This window comes from Tamandua tetradactyla, chromosome 16 (genome assembly GCF_023851605.1).
Source record: "Tamandua tetradactyla isolate mTamTet1 chromosome 16, mTamTet1.pri, whole genome shotgun sequence".
In the NCBI taxonomy this organism is placed as follows: domain Eukaryota; kingdom Metazoa; phylum Chordata; class Mammalia; order Pilosa; family Myrmecophagidae; genus Tamandua; species Tamandua tetradactyla.
This window is the reverse complement of record NC_135342.1, coordinates 60808591-60828245: the sequence shown is the minus strand read 5'-3', so window position 1 is coordinate 60828245 and position 19655 is coordinate 60808591. Positions and strand designations below refer to the sequence as shown.

General features: G+C 40.5%; 2 protein-coding genes across 12 annotated transcripts in view; both read right to left on the bottom strand.

Annotated features, from left to right (window-relative positions):
• PHAF1 (phagophore assembly factor 1) overlaps positions 1–12358 on the bottom strand; it is a 28262-nt gene extending 15904 nt beyond the window's left edge. Inside the window, exons 1-4 of one of the 9 annotated variants that reach the window (XM_077132675.1) lie at positions 11905–12022; positions 11689–11804; positions 5877–5959; positions 2537–2620 (exon numbers count right to left, since the gene is read on the bottom strand). In XM_077132675.1, the coding sequence (XP_076988790.1) occupies positions 2537–2620; positions 5877–5959; positions 11689–11752 (231 nt within the window). In that variant the 5' untranslated portion in view covers positions 11753–11804; positions 11905–12022. Of the gene's footprint in view, positions 1–2536; positions 2621–5876; positions 5960–11688; positions 11805–11904; positions 12179–12231 lie in introns of those variants that run through there. The other 8 variants (XM_077132676.1, XM_077132677.1, XM_077132674.1 and 5 more) reach the window with 8 other exon arrangements.
• A 3427-nt stretch (positions 12359–15785) lies between these two features.
• The window catches only part of CBFB (core-binding factor subunit beta), a 97558-nt gene continuing 93688 nt past the window's right edge, over positions 15786–19655 (bottom strand). Inside the window, exon 5 of one of the 3 annotated variants that reach the window (XM_077132685.1) lies at positions 15786–18524. In XM_077132685.1, the coding sequence (XP_076988800.1) occupies positions 18456–18524 (69 nt within the window). In that variant the 3' untranslated portion in view covers positions 15786–18455. The remainder of the gene's footprint in view (positions 18525–19655) is intronic. The other 2 variants (XM_077132683.1, XM_077132684.1) reach the window with 2 other exon arrangements.

The window sequence follows — 19655 nt, the reverse complement described above, 5'->3', positions numbered from 1 at the left end:
CTATTTGTCTATGCTGTCAGACCGAGGGGTCTGACCCCTTAGTTTGCACAACAGAGGCACTCAACAGAGAGTAAAACTAGCTATGGGCAATATGAAGTTGGAAGCATGAAAAGAGGTGCCAGGAATGGCTGTGTAAGGAAAGGCAGGTGATTAGCTGTGTCTCAGAAGCTAGCCAGTGTCTCTGTTAGAAAACACTGGCATGGCAGGGAGCCCAAAAGACCAGTGACTGAGGTCTCCATGGCCTATAGTGCAGGAAGAGACCCTCAACTGTCAGCCAGAAACCCTGCTGGTTAGCGGGGGTAGGTACTCTGCTTGCCTGAAAGCTACCCATACCACTGGCCTAAGGATCCCCAAAGGCTTCTCACAACTCTCCAGGTCGGAGTAGGCTCTAGTATCTTTCACCTACCTGCCAACAGCCCTACCTAAGTGCCTCAATCCGGCCTCCTCAAGGGGAGAAGAGTGGACCAGAGCTAATCACAGGGCCTATATGGAAGCACTGTGGCCGTAGACCCAGAGCACTGATCATCTTGAAGTCCTTCATGTCAACAGGAGAATCAGTAAACAGATTTTTGACCTATGGAGCTTGCCAGGCCACAGGGAAAAGAGATGTGACACTGGCCAAGATGAAGGAAAAGACAGATGGCTATAAAGGTTGTGACCTGTAAAACTTCATTTCACAGGACTCTTTCTCAGACTCAGGATATAAGGAGAGGGGGAACTACTGCAGGAGACATCATCAGGAAGAGGTACATACTGAAGCCCTTGGATGGAGGGGCAGGCAGATGGGTAAGTGTGGGCCTGGTGCCAAGTAAGGACACCTGGAGGACCACCTTCTTAAAGTCTCCAGAGACTCAGGTAAGGCCCCAGTTCTCCTGCACTCCTTTACAGGAAGCCCACAGAAGGGATAAAAGAATTGTAAGGCTCTTTTCCCATCCAAATGTACATCCCATCCCCATGATTTCTACAAAATATGTTGATACATTTTAAAAATTTTTTTCTCACTTAAAAATATGGTGTCAGTAGATTGTGATGATAAAAAAATTAGCTGTAATCACAGTTTATAAATTTAAGTTTTTCTTTTTCTACTTAGCATTATTTTATAAATGTGTTTGTACATTTCTAAAAAACAAATGTGGTGTCAGGCAGACAATTTATCCTCTGTCCCTCAAATGCCTCCCTAGTAAATAGGGATAATAGTACTTGCTCATAGGCTGTTAGGATTCAATTAGGAAGTGCATGTGAAGCATTCAGCCATTTACTAAGTACTCACTAAACATTTGCTATTGTCCTCATCAGGCTGAATTCGATGAGCTGCCTAGCTATCTCCTTTTGTTTCCCATTTAGATTCCATCTAGCTTTTCATTACCACAAAAATATAAACATTTTTCAACATTATCTCTCCCACCCAATCTTTTTGGTTATGTTTTCTAAAGTGGGTTTATCTATCCAAAGGCAAACGACAATTTGTAAAAAGGTGCCTCGACATTATCAGATTAATTTCCCCCAGTCTGTGATTAAAACACATTTAAGACCATTTTCTACCCTTTCCTAGCATGGAATTTCTGGCCAGTAGAGACAGGATGGCTGAACCCACAAGGAGAGGGAAAGGGGGTTAGGAAGCTAAGAATGTTTATATCCGACTCTATTTCTGTAAAATCATCTCAATTATGTAAAAATTCTCTTTCCATGTTTTCCATGTTGTTTTTCCTCCTTAGAAGGTGACTTGTGAACTAGGTAGCATCTAAGTCTTTTGGAAAGGTTACTCCATAGCTAACCACAGTAACCGCACTGGCACGCTACTGCCCAGAGCTCATGTCCAACCTCCTGACTCTGAGGCATGAGTTTGATGTCATGTGACTAACTTGTGAAGCCTAGGCATTTGTAAATATAGGCTGTATTAAAAACATCCTGGACTAAAAGCAGTACTTGAATGCCAATTAAGACAACCATATATATCAGCAAGTTGTTTATATGTTCTCAAATCACTGCTGGTGGTATTAACTCTCAAACCTTCAAACTATTCTCTCTCAAAAGGGAGAATAGTTTTCATTTTCTATTTTCCAGGTCATACTGTTTGGTACAAGACTAAAGTAAAACAAAACAAGATACATAAACTGACTACATATATTTAGTCCTATTCGATAGTTCAGCTCCATTTTTAGTATCTTTTTAAAGAGATCAGAGTAGGCTATACCAAATATTTTACCCCTTTCTTGTTTTCCTATCCAACATAAAAGCCCCCTCCCCACAGCATGTGACCCAAACTCTCAACATTCTTTTTTCTTCCTTTCACCTTTGGAGCTTGGGAGCAATCCTTCCCAGCCTCTTTCCAACCACCGCACCCCACCCTTACCTCAATAAAGTTCCCCATTTTAGGGGAAAGCACAGCTTTGGCCCTCTGAATCGTAGTGGTCTCTGAACCAAAGATGTTCATGCTTACGTATGAGTTTCCAAAACATGTCACAATAGTACATGTTCACTGGCTCCGAAAAGACTGGCTTAGCCTGACATGAAACTAGTAGTCATTTATAGTTACCTTAAGTCTCTGATTGAAAGCATCAAACAGTAGTTTGATTCCATCCTGAGTCAGGTTAAGAATGAGGTCATGGCTTAGAGGAGACTGCAAAACAAAAATAAAACACACCCTGAACAACTAATTTATTCACCAGCACCTACTGAAAGCCTCAAGGGGCAGGAAAGACTATGTACACGAATCCTCTCCCTATCCGATCTGACAAGGTTTCAAAGGCAGAAAAAAACTGTTGCCATGAATGCACAGCGTCCTCTACTTCCAAGCTGTAACTCGTGCTTTATAATATTGGTTGTTAAGAGCCTCTCCCTTCCAGGCTTTGCATAATAATCCTGGAGGAAAGGGCCAAAATTACGTGAATGTAATTTTCATTTTGAAGCTCCAGGGTCCACATCTGACACCTCACTTTACTGCTATCAAAGCTATGGAGTATTCTGTGAGGAATACGAGTCATATGAAAAGGCCTTGCCCAGGATCCAAACCCAGCAGATACTGTTTACTCTATGTCAGCTGAAACTACGCACAGTCATACTCAGGCTGTGTGTACATGCACAGGGAACATGTTTTATTCTTTGACTGTTTTTGGCCAAATTCCAGGACAAAGAAGTCCCTTACAATCTTATTGCCACCCAGCCCCTGGTCCCATTTCACATGTATTTCTTCCCGACAGCATAAGTCTGAGATCTAAGGAGTCACATTTCTCTATTTGCTCCATCTGTGTCCTGGGGGGAAGGGGTTAGCAGTATAGGGCAGTGGACAGAGCTGGCTTTAAGTCCCAGTGAGCTGGTGACCTTAGGTGACTCAAAGCTTCTCTGAGATCTGGTTTCTTCAAGAAAATATCATCATGCCTTCCGCCCAAAGTTGTGAGGAAAGAGACAATAGGTCAGTCATCACCAAGCACAGCATCAGGTACTCAGTATTGTTTCCTCACAAGTCTGCCTGAGCTGCTTGCTTCTGGTCCAATGTGATCAATTCACAGACTCAACATTTGAAGACTCTCCACAGCCCTTAAGCAGGTTGCCCAGGAGAAAGACAACATCATCATTCAAAATCCCATACCTTCTTAAAACTGTCACACAGTTGCTCAAAAGTTTAGAGGTACATCTGTCAGAGACAGACACATGGACTGGAAGGTCAGGAAGCAGACTCAGGTGCCACTGCTGGTGTGGACTTCACTGGAGAAATTCTCTCCAGAGAGCCCTCTGGGATTAGGTCAGACCATCTACTCCCCACCCCCCCCTTGGATATTCACAAGGCAGCAGGCCCAGGTTACACCATCTTGCCTGGCATGAACTTCAAGAAAGAATGCAGCAATTTCCCAGTAAGTGTGTGTGAATGTTTAAAACCATTAGGTCTCAAACAAGTTAACAAAGTAATTAACCCTGAATTTAGGTAACATATTCTCAACCCAGAACCAAAGTTCTATTTCTGAGAAGGCCATTCCATGGAGCTAAGAAGGAATGAAGTAATGTTTAATCTCCTTCTTGCTCGGAGGAGGAAAGCTGGGAGGATCTGGATTTCCTATCCTTTCCCAAGATCTGATCATTTTTTCCTGGTAAAATCACAACACAGGATATAATTGAGCAATTTTCAAAAGCAAAATAAATCATCTGCACATTTTATTAGTACTTTTTATCTCTGGGACCAAAATAAACACATTCCATGTGGCATTTAAGCAGACTCTTCCAGTAAACCAGCACTATGCTATCTTCCATATGAAACAATTCAGAAAAGATGTCTGCTGGTAGTCGCTAACACCATTTTCCTCTAAGAAAGATGAGACCTACTCGATGCGTGCATTTAATTTACATGGTGTGATCTGCCTAAAGACAAGAAAACATTTCTGAAACTTTTAATAGGGCAAACTGTTCTCTGCCCTTGAAGGGAAGTAAGAAGATAAATGGGAAAGGAAGGAAAGAAAAAGGGCAGTAGAAGAGGACAGGGCTTGCATTTAAAAAGCACCACATCAGAGCTCTGAGAGATCATCTCCTCTTGATCCTCATCAAAAGATTATTATATTATAAAGAAACTATACCCATTTTACAGAAGGATATTCAGACTGGTTATTGATTTGCCTCAAATCACACGACTAAGAAATGGGAAGAGCAGGGATCTAAATCAAGGTCGACCTAAAAAAAAAAACCCCATATTTTCCAACTAGTTCCAGTTGCTTATAAGATCCCATTTTCCCTGTTTTGATGGCTGCTACTTACCATGAGGTTAATTCCCTTATGGTCTAACAATGAAAGATTAGAAAACCACTTTGGCACTGTGGTTCAAGGAACCTCTGCCTACTCTTCCAAGTCCCCTTGCAGGCAGTACCACCTGAACACCCAAGCACTTGTATGGAGAAAAGTATTCCCTCTCTGAGGGGCCCATTCCATAGGAACTCACTAAGCTTGCATAGGGGTCCAGTACTGCAAAATGCAATGTCTGGGTATAGCTAACAGGTCAACTTTGACCCTGTTCTAAGAAGAACTGCGATGTCTGACAGTAATCTCAGTCATCCTAATCCACAATGTTCTTTATGTCAAAAAGAAGCTGTCATTTGCTTGAGGATTGTAGACTATTAAATTTAACTGAAACCATACTCAAAGGGTCTCAAAAAAAGTCATTTAGGACATACTTATAGCCTGCACAAACTCAAAACTATTTCCTCTGACTTCTGACATATAGGACATTACAAAGGCTGCTCCGCATGGCTGTACACGGTTTGTAATAGAAGAACTGGAGGTTTCAGCGAATTAAATGAAGGGGAAATTGTTGTTCCAGAGATAAGAATCTTATTTTTAAAGGCCTACAAATATACCAGGGGAGTTAATCCCTGGCACAACTGGCTAACATTTAATAGAGGCCAACATACACCAGAAAAAAAAAAGTAAAATAATTTGTTAATTGGGAACAAATATTTTGCAATTTCTAAGTATTAAATCTTTCTATTAAAGGGGTGAACTATATCTGCATTTCCTTTCAAGTCTGGGATGCTCCACATCTATAGTGCAACAATCCTCAACACAAATCAAAGCAACGAACAAAGCAGAAAAAGCAATTTAAAACACAAAATTGGAGGACAAGCATCTTAGAAGACCAGAGACAGGCTCTGACTGATTTCCCACTGTCTAAGAGCCAAGTGCAAACATACATCAGGCTTGGCTATTACTACTCTTCCAAACCTAGCAGGACTAGATTATCAATACCCAAACTTTTAGAATCAAAGAAAATATGCCTGGTAGCTAACTAGTGCTGGTAGCAATTCCTGCTAGTCAGCCTTTCCCAGAGTATCACCTCTGGAAGTGACTCACTGATTAGGGATATTACCTCCGTAAATAAATTAGCCACCACTCACCTGCTCACTGTAAAGAACTTGGACATTTTTGATGATGCGACAGTGCTTCTGAAGAATGGCCACTGCCTGAGCCAGAGGCATTCCTGAAATAAAGCAAGGACACACCCATGTGGTTACTGGGGATATCCATTTACTGACACCTATCATTGTACTAGACACTGTCCCTACAGTAAAGCTGGCGATGAGGGGCACTTAGGTTTACAGAAATACTAGTAAATAAAATTTCAGGAAGTCATACGAGTTAGAATAAAGTTAATTAAGCACTCAGGGAATACCCTATCTAAAGAAAATGAGTCAAAGAAAGGCTTCCTGGAAACAGGGACTTCCTCATTGATCTTAAAAAAGTGAGAAAAGCACTGCCTGCATAACTCTACCAAGGATTAGCTGGGGATGTAGGACAGGTCCCTTCCTCTCTGTCATCTGCCTCATCTCTTTAAATGAGGGTCTGCTAGAGCACATGACTTGTAAGGACCTATCTAGCTTTACAAGTTTAAAAAATCACATATACCAGAAACAACTGTTTTGCCAAGGATTTCATTGGCTCCTTACTTACCACATCTTAACATTTGGTTTTTGAACTCATGGCCCATAATAAACAGGTTTATAGATGGCCTTCAGCTTAAGAAATTAAAATTCCCATGACATCTCAAAGAGTCCAGGGACCCACAGAGAATCTCAAAAATTTGAGGTTTTCAGAGCCCATTATTTTAAAGAAGAAGAAACAAAATAAAAATTCAAAGCTTCTTTCATGAGTATAAGGTCAGTATGAGTTATTCACCACTCTTTGGATCTGCAGCACCCTACACAGGGCTGGCCACATATTGGTTATTGAATATTTATTCAGTGGGGCTGAAGGATTGTGGGGTGGGTGACGAAAGAAATGGAAGAAGTAGTACACATCACCCCTTGCTCACATTCAAGATCAGTTTACCTCCAAGTTCATAGAGATGAAATGTGCAGAAAAGAGCTTCCAAAATGAAGACTTTGAAGGTGAAAAACACATGGCCCAACTACATTTAACAATGATCTGGATATGGCCGTCATTTGGTAGGCCATTCTACAGTGAGCCAGCCATTCTATATTTATAGGCACTGCTTTACTTATTTATTTATTCAACATAACAACATATAAACACAAACATTCTTACCATATGATCATTCCATTCTTGATATATAATCCATAACTCACAATATCATCACATAGTTGTATATTCATCATTATGATCATTTCTTAGAACATTTGCATCAATTTAGAAAAAGAAATAAAAAGAAAACGGAAAAAAAATTCATACACAGCATACCTTTTACCCCTCCCTTTCACAGATAACTAGCATTTCAATCTACTAAATTTATTTTAACATTTGTTCCCCCTATTATTTATTTATTTTTAATCCATATGTTTTACTTGTCTGTCAATAAGGTAGATAAAAGGAGCATCAGACACAAGGTTTTCACAATCACACAGCCATACTGTGAAAGCTTTATCATTATACAATCATCTTCAAGAAACATGGTTACTGGAACACAGCTCTACATTTTCAGGCAGTTCCCTCAGCCTCTCCATTACACCTTAACTAAAAAGGTGATTCTATTTAACGTGTAAGAATAATCTCCAGGATAACCTCTCGACTCTGTTTGGAATCTCTCAGCCCTTGACACTTTATTTTGTCTCATTTCTCTCTTCCCCCTTTCGGCAGAGAAGGTTTTCTCTTGATGCTGGGTTCCAGCTCACTGGAGGATTTCTGTTCCACGTTGCCAGGAAGGTCCACACCCCTGGGAGTCATGTCCCACATAGAGAGGGGGAGGGCAGTGAGTTTGCTTCTACAGGCACTTCTGACTGTAAACAAGGTATTTTTTTTGCCTTTGATAGTATAGGGCTTGGCACATAGAAGAGGCTTAAATGTTTGCTGAGAATATAAACAAAATGGACTCATCACTCAACTGCCATTTTCAAATGGAGGAGTATCTATGTTGTGTTTCTCAGAGGGGAACAGGCCAAAATCTATGTGGAGAAGACAGATAAGCTGGTTAGATGTTAATAAAGGCCATGTGGCCTCTCCAATCTATGTGGCATATACTAGCCATAAAGGGAGCTTCTCAAGGTTCTTTTCCACCTAACCACATGAAAGTCCTGGCCTTGGCATCTTCAGGTCTTTGAGTCATCAGGGGAGAAACCCACTTAATGGAGCAAAAGCAGATATGGTAGTCAGCCATCAACAGCTGCTGGTAAAGGAAGGCCACAAAAGGCCTCTAAGGGGAACCAACTCATGTGCATGGCAGAGACACAAAAGCACTGTCCTTATTCTAACAGCACTAACCTAACCTCTAGTGTGTGGAGCGTATGGTCAGTCTTCTTAAGTGTACAATTCTTATGTATTACAAATCAGATTTCATCATTCGCTTGCCTCTAACACTCCAATGGCTTCCCATTATGGGTGATAAAACCTAAACACTGCGACATCACTTAAAGGCCCTGAATATTCTGTACCTTGACCATCTTCACCTTTCTTTCTACTGCTTACCATACATCCCCTTTGTTCCCAGCCCACATCAAACTCTTTTCCACCTAAGGCCTTTGTATGAGCTCTTGCCTCTGCTGGCATGTTTATCCCACAGCTGCTGGTCTTGGATCATACTGCACTCCCCTGACTATCCTGTCTAATAAGCCTCCTATCCCATTTGTTTATGTTAAATACAAACTTCTTGAGGAAGTTTGAGGGGAGGGACCCTGTCTTGTCCACTGCTGCACCTCAGCACCCAATCACCACAACCAGCACAACAATTTTGAGAAGTCTCATCTGTCTCTACCAACACCACTCTCTCCAGCTTCTCCTCTAACTTCTCCAGGTCTCTATGATGGGCAGTCTCTATGAAGGGCTATATTTCTTTCGCTCATCCCTCATTCACTTAACCACCCATTTTCCACATATTTTAATCTGGTTTCTGTACAAACCAAAAGGTAAATAAAAGTTGATATATTAAAAGTGACTGTTTCATCTTCTTTTCAATCCAGTTTTTCTTCAATTTTGTGGGTCTCATCACTTTAAATATTTATCTAGTCACTCAAACCAGAAACTTCTCTCTTCTCCATCCTTCCAACTCCAGTTTTCAAACTATTCTTCCTAAACCCATGCCCAAGACAGACTTCATTAACTTCTCTTTTCCACTGAACTCACGGACACTTGGTTACTGTTCCAGGCAGACACTACCAAACAGAACTGGGACACTTGGAAAACTATTTCCTTCTTCCCCCAGCACATTGTGCTCTAGTTGTAATATCACATTGCTTACAATTCCCTGCACACACCATCTATTTCTACCACACTTCTCTTTTTTTGACTTGACTTGACTGAAAGACTTAAATCTATGGACTTAGTGTAGATGACAAACCAAGTGGTAAACTTCTGGTAGGGCTTTGCTGGTGCTCTCTGGCTCCAGGAATGGGACTACTGCCTTCCATGGGTTGAAGGGACGCCTTCCCAGCTCCCAGATCAGGTGGAAGTCCCATTTTCCCTTTCAAAGCAACCTATACAACTCCGTGCCCTCATTATAAGAAAATGAACAACCCCTCCCTCCCATTAGACTACTAAGCTCTTCACAGCATAGGACCATTCTCATTCAATTTTCAAAATTTGTAAGCAGAGTCTTCATAGGCACATGCTGCCTTTGAGAGAGTGAGCCTTCAGTCTCTATGGAACAAGGAAAACTCTGAGAAGTCTATTTTCAAGTGATCCTGTAAATCTACCTTCTTTGGGAATTTACAAGACTTTGGGAATTTCAGGAACAGAAATTCAGAGATATGCCTCTATAAGTTGTTATACACCTATACATTCTGCAAGTCCCATGGAAAACATTTCAAATTTGCACCGCCTTTACTTCACCACTGGTCAAACCTTCAGTGGCATTCTCAGAGATCTGCCTGGCTTAGGTTTTCCTGTCCTTGTGTTCCTTCCATCTTCCTACTCTCCCAACATTACACAAAGCCCAGGAAGATAGCCAAGAAGTTGGATGCAGCTCCTCATTGTGATGCCAGGCAGATAAAGGGAAGAGCTAGATATATCTACATTTGTTCAGGATTTAGATAAGAAACCTAGAAAGCTCAGCCCACCTTCAGAAGGGAGGAACAGCAGAAAGCAGGAAATCCCTTCTCATTTACTTGTATATCATCTCTACCCTTCTGAACCTGTTCCTCACCCGGCAGAGGTAGCAATACCTATCTCAGTTACTTAGCACTGCCTGGTTCTGTAGCCTAGGAATGTAATCTTAAAGTTTATTTCTGGAACCAATTTACAGAAATGTATCCCTCACTGATTTTGGATGCTATGTAGGCAGTCTGAAAGAACTCACCAAACCCTTAATTGCTGAAAAATGCAATTAGGCATGGGAGTTAAGCCTCAAAACAACCTTGTTTTCCCACCCAGTTTCATGGAAATCCTGGTTTCTACTGATATTCTAATCATTATTTTTGGTCAAGTGACTGAATGTACCATAGAGGATGACACCCTAATCACACCATTAAACAAAGTCTGAAGTTACAGTTGTGAATCTGACCCTGCCCGGTGTGAGGTCCAGGCATGGGGTGACACTGCCATGGGGAGGGGAGGAAAGAAGCTCACTAGAAGCCTAGAAGCCCAAAGCATTAGCATAAGTGGGTCTGAGGGCAAAAATATCACCAGCTCCCTAACCAGGATCTTGATGCTACACAAGAGGCTGGAGAAAACTTTGCAGGAATAGTGTGAATTATGAGAGAAGTTGGCCATTTATTATAAAACTGGCTCCTACAACCCACAGGAGACATGAAGTTGGTTTCACGGAGCCACCCTGCACCCTCAAGGCCCTACCAGAAATCTGTATTGCCTGGATTATTACTTATATTGTCTCCACAGACACAGTGTTCCAGATTCCAGTATAAACTACAGCTCAATGGAGCAACAGACTCTGTCTAGTAGTCGGTACTGGTATGACAACAGTTTAGGCCTGCACAAACCAGCAGCATCAACACCTACTCCCAAATCCTAGTGTTGAATCATTGAAGTAAACACACTGGGGTTACCGGATGCAAACATCCTCATACACAGAGGGATGAAGGTAGATGGCTGGGTCAACAAACCAAAAATCGATCAGAATGCATTTTCTACAACTAAATGTTACCTTCCCAGAACTCTTATTTTGTTTAACCCTTAACTCTCACACCTGAAGGGTGAGTTTTGGATTATACCATTACACATCGACACATTTCAAAAAAGGAAAGAAGCAGAAGCTCCTTCAACACAAATTCAACTCCTTCTACCAGATCCCCACCAACTGATTCCGGGACTGGAGCCTAGCTTTCCCCTTCTGAAAAGTAACCCACAGCTCAGAAAAAGAGAGCGACTGACAGCCTATTAGGGCTGTTAGGGGCACCAACTACTTAAGATATTTAGTCTGTAAAATGAAAACAGGATTAACAATAGTAACGAGTCGCAGGGCTCACTGGTGGTTACACTCTAGAGCTTATAGCCTGGCATTGAGTTAAGTGTCTGGTGCGTGTCAACCATTGTTATTACTATCATTACTACTATCCCACTTCATCGAGAGCCGCCCTGCCAAGGCCTAAGGCGAAGGAGTGTGGGCCGAGCTGAGTGAATGACTTGCGGGTCGGGCTGGTCAGAACCAGTATCTGGTGCTTGGGGGCCAAAAAGCCGAGGGGACAAGAGGGGCAAGGAGCCGAGGGCGCAGGGACATACAGGGCAGAGACTAGAGGCAGGAAGGACCGGCCCAGAGGAAGGTAAGACTCAAGTGAATGGGGTCCTGAAGGAAGATCCCACACTCACCCAATGTGAATTCCCATTGCTCGTTCCCCAGAGAGCGCTCAGGCACCACCTCTAGATCCAGCATTGGCTCGGCTCGCCGGAGCGGCCTCCCTGCGGCAACGCAGACGGAACCGGAGCTGAGGAGACAAACTATCGGCTGACACGCCACCCCCGCCAGCCCGCAGCAGCCCTTTCTCCACCTCCCCGGGTGACGGCGGAACAAGAGCAACACTATACTTCACCCTATTTTACCTCACCGGCAGTAGCCGGGGCGGCAAAGGAAGCGGCGGCAGCTACAGGAACAACTGCAGCAAAATTGGCGTTCCGAGCCGTAAAGTGCGGCGGGGCGGGGTTTCTAGCGCGGGGGGAGGTCTTTAAGGCGGAGCGGCGCACGCGCATATCCTGGATCTTGCGGCCGCAACAGTGGCGGGGCTGTATCATCAGGAGGGGAGGGCACTTTAGGGGCGGAGAGTCCCGTTTTCTGTGTCTGGCATCTGCACGCTAAACTGTACGTATATCACTCGTCTACATAATGTGTAGTCTACGCAACACACGGCTACACACCTGCCTGCCATCTACACGAGCATAACCACCTCCATCATTGGGCACAAAAGGAGAGCCCCAAGGATCACAGTCTGAGACCCAGGGGTAAAAGGACGCCGAGTCCCGGAACCCCAAAGCCTGCGGACGTCCCTGCCTCCCTCCGCCCCACCCCACCCCCAACCTTTGTGGCCTGCGCTGACGCCAGCTGCAGCTGCTTCTGGTTGTACAGGAATAGACGACTCCCTCCCCACCCACCCAACCACCCTTGGATCGCAGGTCGAGCTGAAAGAGTGATAGGGTGCTCGAATGGGTGGGGGTGGGGAAAAGGGTGGAGAAGGGATTCGGGTAGAATGAGGGGAGAGGGCCTCTGGCCGCGCCTCTCATCTGAACAGTCCCGATGTGCGAAAACCCCCGGAGTCGAGATCCGAAGGCAAGCTTTGCCTCCAAGGCTGTGTGGTCTCGGCTAACCCTCGCGCTCTGTGTGCCTTAATTTCCTCAACTGCACGTGGTGGTGGTGAGCTCCTCTAGCCTTTGCAGCCTTTGTTTTGTTTTTTTTCTACTTGGACGCATGGTGGGGAATCGAACCTGGGTCTCCCGCATGGAAGGCGAGAATTCTAACACTGAACCACCCGTGATCCTCAGTCTTAGTTTCTGACCCCCGCCTCAAGGCATTTTAAAACTAACACAGTCCCCGTCTCCTCCAGTGCCAAGCCTTCATGGAAGCAGTTTCTGGGTTCTCCTGACCCTGACAGATGCCAGTAAACCCTACTTTACAGGCGAAGAACTGGGGCATATAGTAAGGACTGTATCCTTGGTCTTAGGTGGCAGTACTCAAGTTCTTTCCGTTACACTGCCCCCCACCCTGAAAGGTTTTTGGCAGGAGTGCCATGTTAAAATCTCAAACTGGCTTGGTAGGAGTGTGTAACTTGGGAGGTTCTATCACAATTTTAAGTCACCGCTACTGGCATTAAAACAGTCATGGAGGAGGATGTCCACTGCAGCATAAAACACCAAAACAAGAGAACCGGATCATTGAGATGTCTCTCTCAGTTAAAAAAAAAAAAAAAAAAAAAAGTCACATCCCTAAATGCTGATGCAGAAAGATATCCAAGATACATTGAAGGAAAAACAAAAAAAAACCCACCACGTGTAAAACTAAATTGTATGACCCTTTATCTGTAAATCCTTCTCTGCCCCTGCCTCCCCCCCAAACAAACAAACATTGGCCATACAAAAAGGGTGAACATTTCTGGTGAGATTAAAAAATGGTTGCCCGGGACTGGGGAGAGGGAGAAATAGAACGTCTGCTCTATCCGTGGTTTTCTTTTGGAGATGAGAATATTTTGGAACTATAGAGGTAGTAATTGTACCGCATTGCACATGTGCTAATGAATGTTACACTTTAAAAGGGTCCATTTATGTTACGTGAATTTCACCTCAATTAAGAAAAAAGTGTCAGAACTTCACCAGAAACCAACCAGACTGGGAATGATTCTTATATACAAAAAAAGACACTTGGATGGACTTTGGTGGAAGGAGGAGGGTGGGCCTGGGTAGGGATTGAGTAGGGTTAGAGGGGAATGTGGGAGAAGCAAGGCAAAGAGAAAGCCATTATCATTCTGCATAACAAAGTGAAGAGGATTTTTAGTTTAGATAACCTTAGAAAGGAAAGAATAGGAAAAGACTGATCAGATTTGCAGATATGATGTGGGAGATGAGGGAGAATAATAGTAAAGAATAGACACTTGGGTTTCCAGCTTGGGTAATGTTGGACAGGTGGCAGAGTCACTCAGACAGGAAAGTGACTGGGGGAATGGTGCTGGATGCTGATCCTTCCAGTCAAAACTGTCACATATGGTAATTTAGAAGGCAGTAATGTTAACAAACTTGTAATCCTAGGTGATGCATTTGGAATCCTACTATCATGATTACTATTGGCTCCATCTGTCAAGATACCAAAAAAAGAAAAAACAAAAAAAAAAAAGAAAGCCAGTTTTTAAACTGGAATGAAAGGTAATTGTTTATAGCAACTCAGGGATGGGGCCCGAGGGGGCCATGGAAAACAGTGGATGGGAGAATCTCTTCCAAGGAGCCCAATCACTCTTTACTAGGAACCCTCCTTCCAGGCCAGAGGGCCCTCGAATAGTCTTCCCAATGACACTTCACAACCATTACAGACCAGTGACTGCATTCTTTCCCTCTCTAAATGGAAGTGCTTCTGGCAGTTATTCCACCACTTGTATAGTCCTTATGTAGAGGGCAGATAATCACAGTTCCTAGAATTTCATTTCAATTTAATGCCCGACTGGCTGGGAATTTTAGGTCATCTCCCATGATAAGTGGATTTTCTTGAGAGAAGCAAAGTGAGTCAAGTATTTAATAATTGAAAGGGTGGATTGTGATAGTCATTACCGTTGTTCAGAAATATTCTCTCTCTAGGGCAAAAAGTAGGATTGCAGTTCCTTGCTGAGGTGAATTTGGGTTTGGCTCTGTGATTTGCTTGGTCCAATAAAATGTAAACAGAAGTCACGTGTGTCAACCTCAGGTGACAGTTTTAAGTATCAGTGCCCCCTTCATTATCTTCTTGGCTTTGTCACAAAGACAGACAGTGTTTCAATAACTGCTCAGTCAGCCTACATCAACCCCTGATGGGTATATAGCACATGAGAGATTTTTGTTTTAAACCACTAAACTTTGGGGGGTGTTTTAAGACAACACAATCAGCCCATTCTGATGACATAAATTGGCTTTCAGTATTGTTCCCACCAATCCAATCCACTCACTACATTGTAACCAGAATGAGCTTTCTCAAGCCCCCACACTCCCTTCCAATAAGCTAATAATACTTCAGTGGCTTCCGGTTTGCCCTTCCGAATGTCTGTTTTAAAATGGCTGAGAGCCCACTCAGCTGCTTTTGACCCTTTCCGATTCAGCTCACCATTTCTACTGCAACCCCCTTCATTCATGTTCCAGTCATACTCAACTATTTTTAGTTTCTCAGACTTAACATGCTCTTTCCCTGACTACCTATAACATGCTTGCCACCTTCTCTTTGCTGACATAACTTCTATCATCCTTCAGATCTTGGTCAAATATCTCCTTGGAAGTACTTTACACTAAGAGTGAATCTCAATTCGGACACTAATTTCAAAGGCTAAAGTGAAATGTTCTTTCAAAACAAAGTGAGTTTAACAGGAAAATATTTAATATGGCCATAGTTTTAAAATTTAAAAAGTAAAATTTTGGTTCCTTAGTTATAGCCACGATACAAGTGCTCAACAGCTACATATGCTAGTGGCTAACATATCTGACAGCACATATATAGATTATCTTCTCTAATCAATAATTTTCCTATAAGTTTGTTTTTATGTGCTCACTCTTCCTCAGTATTTTTGAACCCTGAATAAGGCCATAATGACCCTAACTCTAAGTTGTTTAAATTCTTCTAATCAAAAGCTCATGTGTCAGTTGACTAATACATTTTAGAGTATCTTATATTTAAACAAACTAAACTGTCATTTCCATCTATGATCCAACCCTATATTTGTAACTTTTTAGTTTTGGAACATTTCTGAAATGCCATATATAAAGTGGTGTGGCGAGAAAGGGAATTGATGTTATCTAGGGGGGAACAGGCCTTGAAATCTGCCTGCAAAAAAAAAATCTTACCTTTAAAGAATGTTTGGGAGATCAAAACATCAAACTTGTAAATACTCTGTAATATATACAGATCTGGTAATATGGTTGAGTTAGTTTTAAAAACATGTCCACATATTCTCTGGCACCCCTCATTTCAAGAGATGAAGTTTAATACTCCTCTCTTCCCTTTGGGTGTGGGCCAGACCCAGTGACTCACTTATAACAAATAGAAAATCACAATGTATTTTGGGAAATTAGTACCATACTGTGATACATTAAAGTAAAAGTTTTCTTTGAATTTAGCAGAAATAACCACTAGATGCCACTGTTGCTGCTATTTTTAAAAGATTAAAGCATAGGATTAAAGAATAGTTCAGAAACAACAAAATAAACTATCAATCACTACTCTAGAACAGAAATTGTTGAATTATGTCAATAAAGAGTCAAGACCCTTGTTTTCACTACACATAGGTTTATTGTGAAAGTAAATTAAACATACAACACAATATGGCTAATGGTGGGAAAAGCAATCTGGTAGCTTAAGGCAAGTTTTGATGGAGATGAATTTAGAAAAGATGATGCAATGATGTAATTTTGTTTAAATAGAGATCATGAAAAAATATCAAGTTGCATCAATAACTTAATAAAAGTAGTTTTCAAAGCCTGGACTATTTGAGGAAAAGGGCTCATGATCTTAATGCCAGCATTAAGACAGACAGAAGCAGCACAGTGCTAAATGACAGGAAAAATATCAGTATTTACAGAAGGATGGTAACATAAACATTTAATAATGTTTGATCTTATTTACTGGTGGACTAAAAGTCCTTAGCTGGAAGCAACAGAGAAAAGTGTACCATAATTGTAACATTATTAAAAAAAATTTAAGCACGAAAGTTAAAAAATAAGGGACTCAAAAGGTAACCTTAAAACACCATGGTAAGAACCACTTAAAAGGCAATTTCCTCAGGGGAAAATAGGGCACTGAGTGTGTAAACATGTGCACAACACCAAATACCAATCAAATTCATTATAGTACTTAATTACAGAAGATCCGCATGATCTTTTATGATGTATTAATGTTTATAACATTTAAACACACCCCTTGCCATGCATGACTTCAAATATAAAACAGATATTTTTCTTTTGAGATACAGGATACCTGTTTATGAATTCTAAGATCTATATATAATGAAAGTCATGCCTCCCTCATCAATCAAGTATATTTATATTCTTTTTAAATGTAATGACCTTATTCAGACTTCAGTTCATTTTCTGAACCGACCATGTCAGTTTTTCAGACTCTTTAAAATAATGCCATTCTATTATGATAAAATACATTTTTGCAAAAATTCAGAAATATAGCAACATTTAATGAATGTGACCATTAAAAGTATTTGTACGGAAGTGCCAGATGACTTAGCACATTTTTCCAGTACTGTATTTTTAAAAAAAAGTTGCACTCAATTTGATAGTGAGCCTATTTTAAAAATATCCTTACACTAATTAATCACAAAAGGGTCTACTAGTAGTCCTTTTGGAAAATACCATGTATATTTAGCTGAGTAATTTTTCCAGAATTATTAATGGAACTAAACTTATCCACTGCACAGATGAATATTTTCTAAGATTAATCTTTCATTACCCAGTACTGTTTTTTACAAAAGCATGCAATATAAAATACACTTAAAAGCAGCTATCTTAAACATGATTTTAATACAATATTACCTTTGTAGCTGATTCATCACTGTCTCCAGTTTAATATGCTGTTAAATATTTGAAGAAGCTCCAGTATCCCTTTTCTGATTGACATTTTAAAAAAATCCCTGAATAAAACAGAAGCCAGCCTGCGACTTCTTTAAGCATTTCAGTAGAATACTACCATTTATGGACAATATCTCCACCCAAACTCATGATTATAAAACAGAATCTAAAACAGATCTGGAACAGATTACAGAGTTAATACCAATTTAAAAATTTGGGTTTAAAAAGGAAAGAAAGGATGATTATTTGCATTTAAAAGGATACTGCAACTTTAACAACTGTAAACTTTGTGTTAGAAGGCTGTGGCAGACAGCTCTGTGCTACTAGGTTTTTAGCTTGTAATAATGCAAAGATCAACAGTTTTTAAATGCTGTAGACTAAAAAACACAAAAGGAAACTGGGGAAACAATACAAAAACCAAGAATACTTATCTAAAATGAGGGTATACAAAAAAACTTAGAGCAACTGATTAGGGGAAAAAGCCCTCTGATATAAATTTTAATTTCTTGACCTGTTTTTAAATGACATGACTTTTTAAATTAAAATGGAGAAAGAGGGCTTTATGAGTAGATAGTTTCAACTCACTAAAATAATGCCAACAAGGTAAGCTTGCATAGAAAAAAATTTCAAATTATTACTGGCTACATGCTTAAAAAATTAGAAATGCAGGTATTATAATCATAGTGCAAAAACCATGACAGTTTGTGATGTCCATTACTGCCTAAGGTTGAAAAATAGATCGAAGTACCTCCAGTTATCACAGTTTCTGGTCTTTAATCAATTGTTTCTGCTAACTAGAAGCAATGCATATGTAAAGATGGGCAGCACATATGCTGTGCTATTAATTAACGAAGTTTGAGGTCATCACCACCACCTAAATTAGAGCCAGGACTAGGGTCTTGTTGTCTTCTTGCCTGCAATGACAAAATCATAATCTGGGGTTAAAATGTGTTCTGAAAATCAAAACACTGTATATGTATATATAATACATATGTGTATTCATATATATATATATATATAAAATGAAACACAAAGCACATAAGAAAAATTTTCAACTAAAAACTTTCAACCTACATCTCCATATGTAAGAGGCAAAGGAACAATTAAAATTACATTTGAAATATTCTGCCAAAGTTTCCTTAAAAAACAAGAATAAAAGTTTGTATATTCAAGACAGCATTATCATAAATATACACTATGTATAAATAAAAGAACAAATCTAAGTTTACAATTTTAGAATGAGAGGGTTTAATTTTAACACACCAGCGAATCACCTTAGACACAAACTTTCCTTCTAGGTATAGCTGACATTTATCCAGCACCAAGTGGGCACTGTTCTAAGCACTTTCCAGGAATGAATTAATTTATTTATTCCCAACAGTACATGACACAAGTGCTATTATTTATCCCTGTTTTACAGATAATACTGACCTACAGAGAAGTATAGCCTACTAATTATGTAAACAAAAAATATGGTAGTAAATTCCATCTCTTATTGAATTCCATCTCTGCCAAGTGGGTTTTAACTAGAAATCTCCGCCTCAAGAAATAAAATTCAGAATTACTATACATAAAATATTATCACAAAGGTTAAAAGAGAAATATAAAATGAGAGTCCTTGGTACACACATATACCCATGAGTATCTTTATAACAATACAACAACTAAGAGGCTTTACAATTAGAAACACTGAGGATTTCAAGATTAACTTTAGAATGAATATTCCTATTCAAAATATTTATGGCAAATTACCTAATAGAGAGCATTTATCAACAAACATTGTGTAAGACACTCATATAAAGTTTTTATGTACCATAGGGCTCTTCTGTCCACAAACAATACTTATTTTCAATTTCTTTTACAAATTATGTCATGATTCTTCCATATATTTTAATACCTGTAAAATGTCAGTCAATCACAAACATTTGTATGTATCCAGAACCCGGTTCCTAAAGCAAAAGTTTTCCTATATTAGATTATGGCAACTCCATTTTACCAAATGTTTAGACCAAAAACCTTGAGGCTATCCTTAATATCTTTCTCTC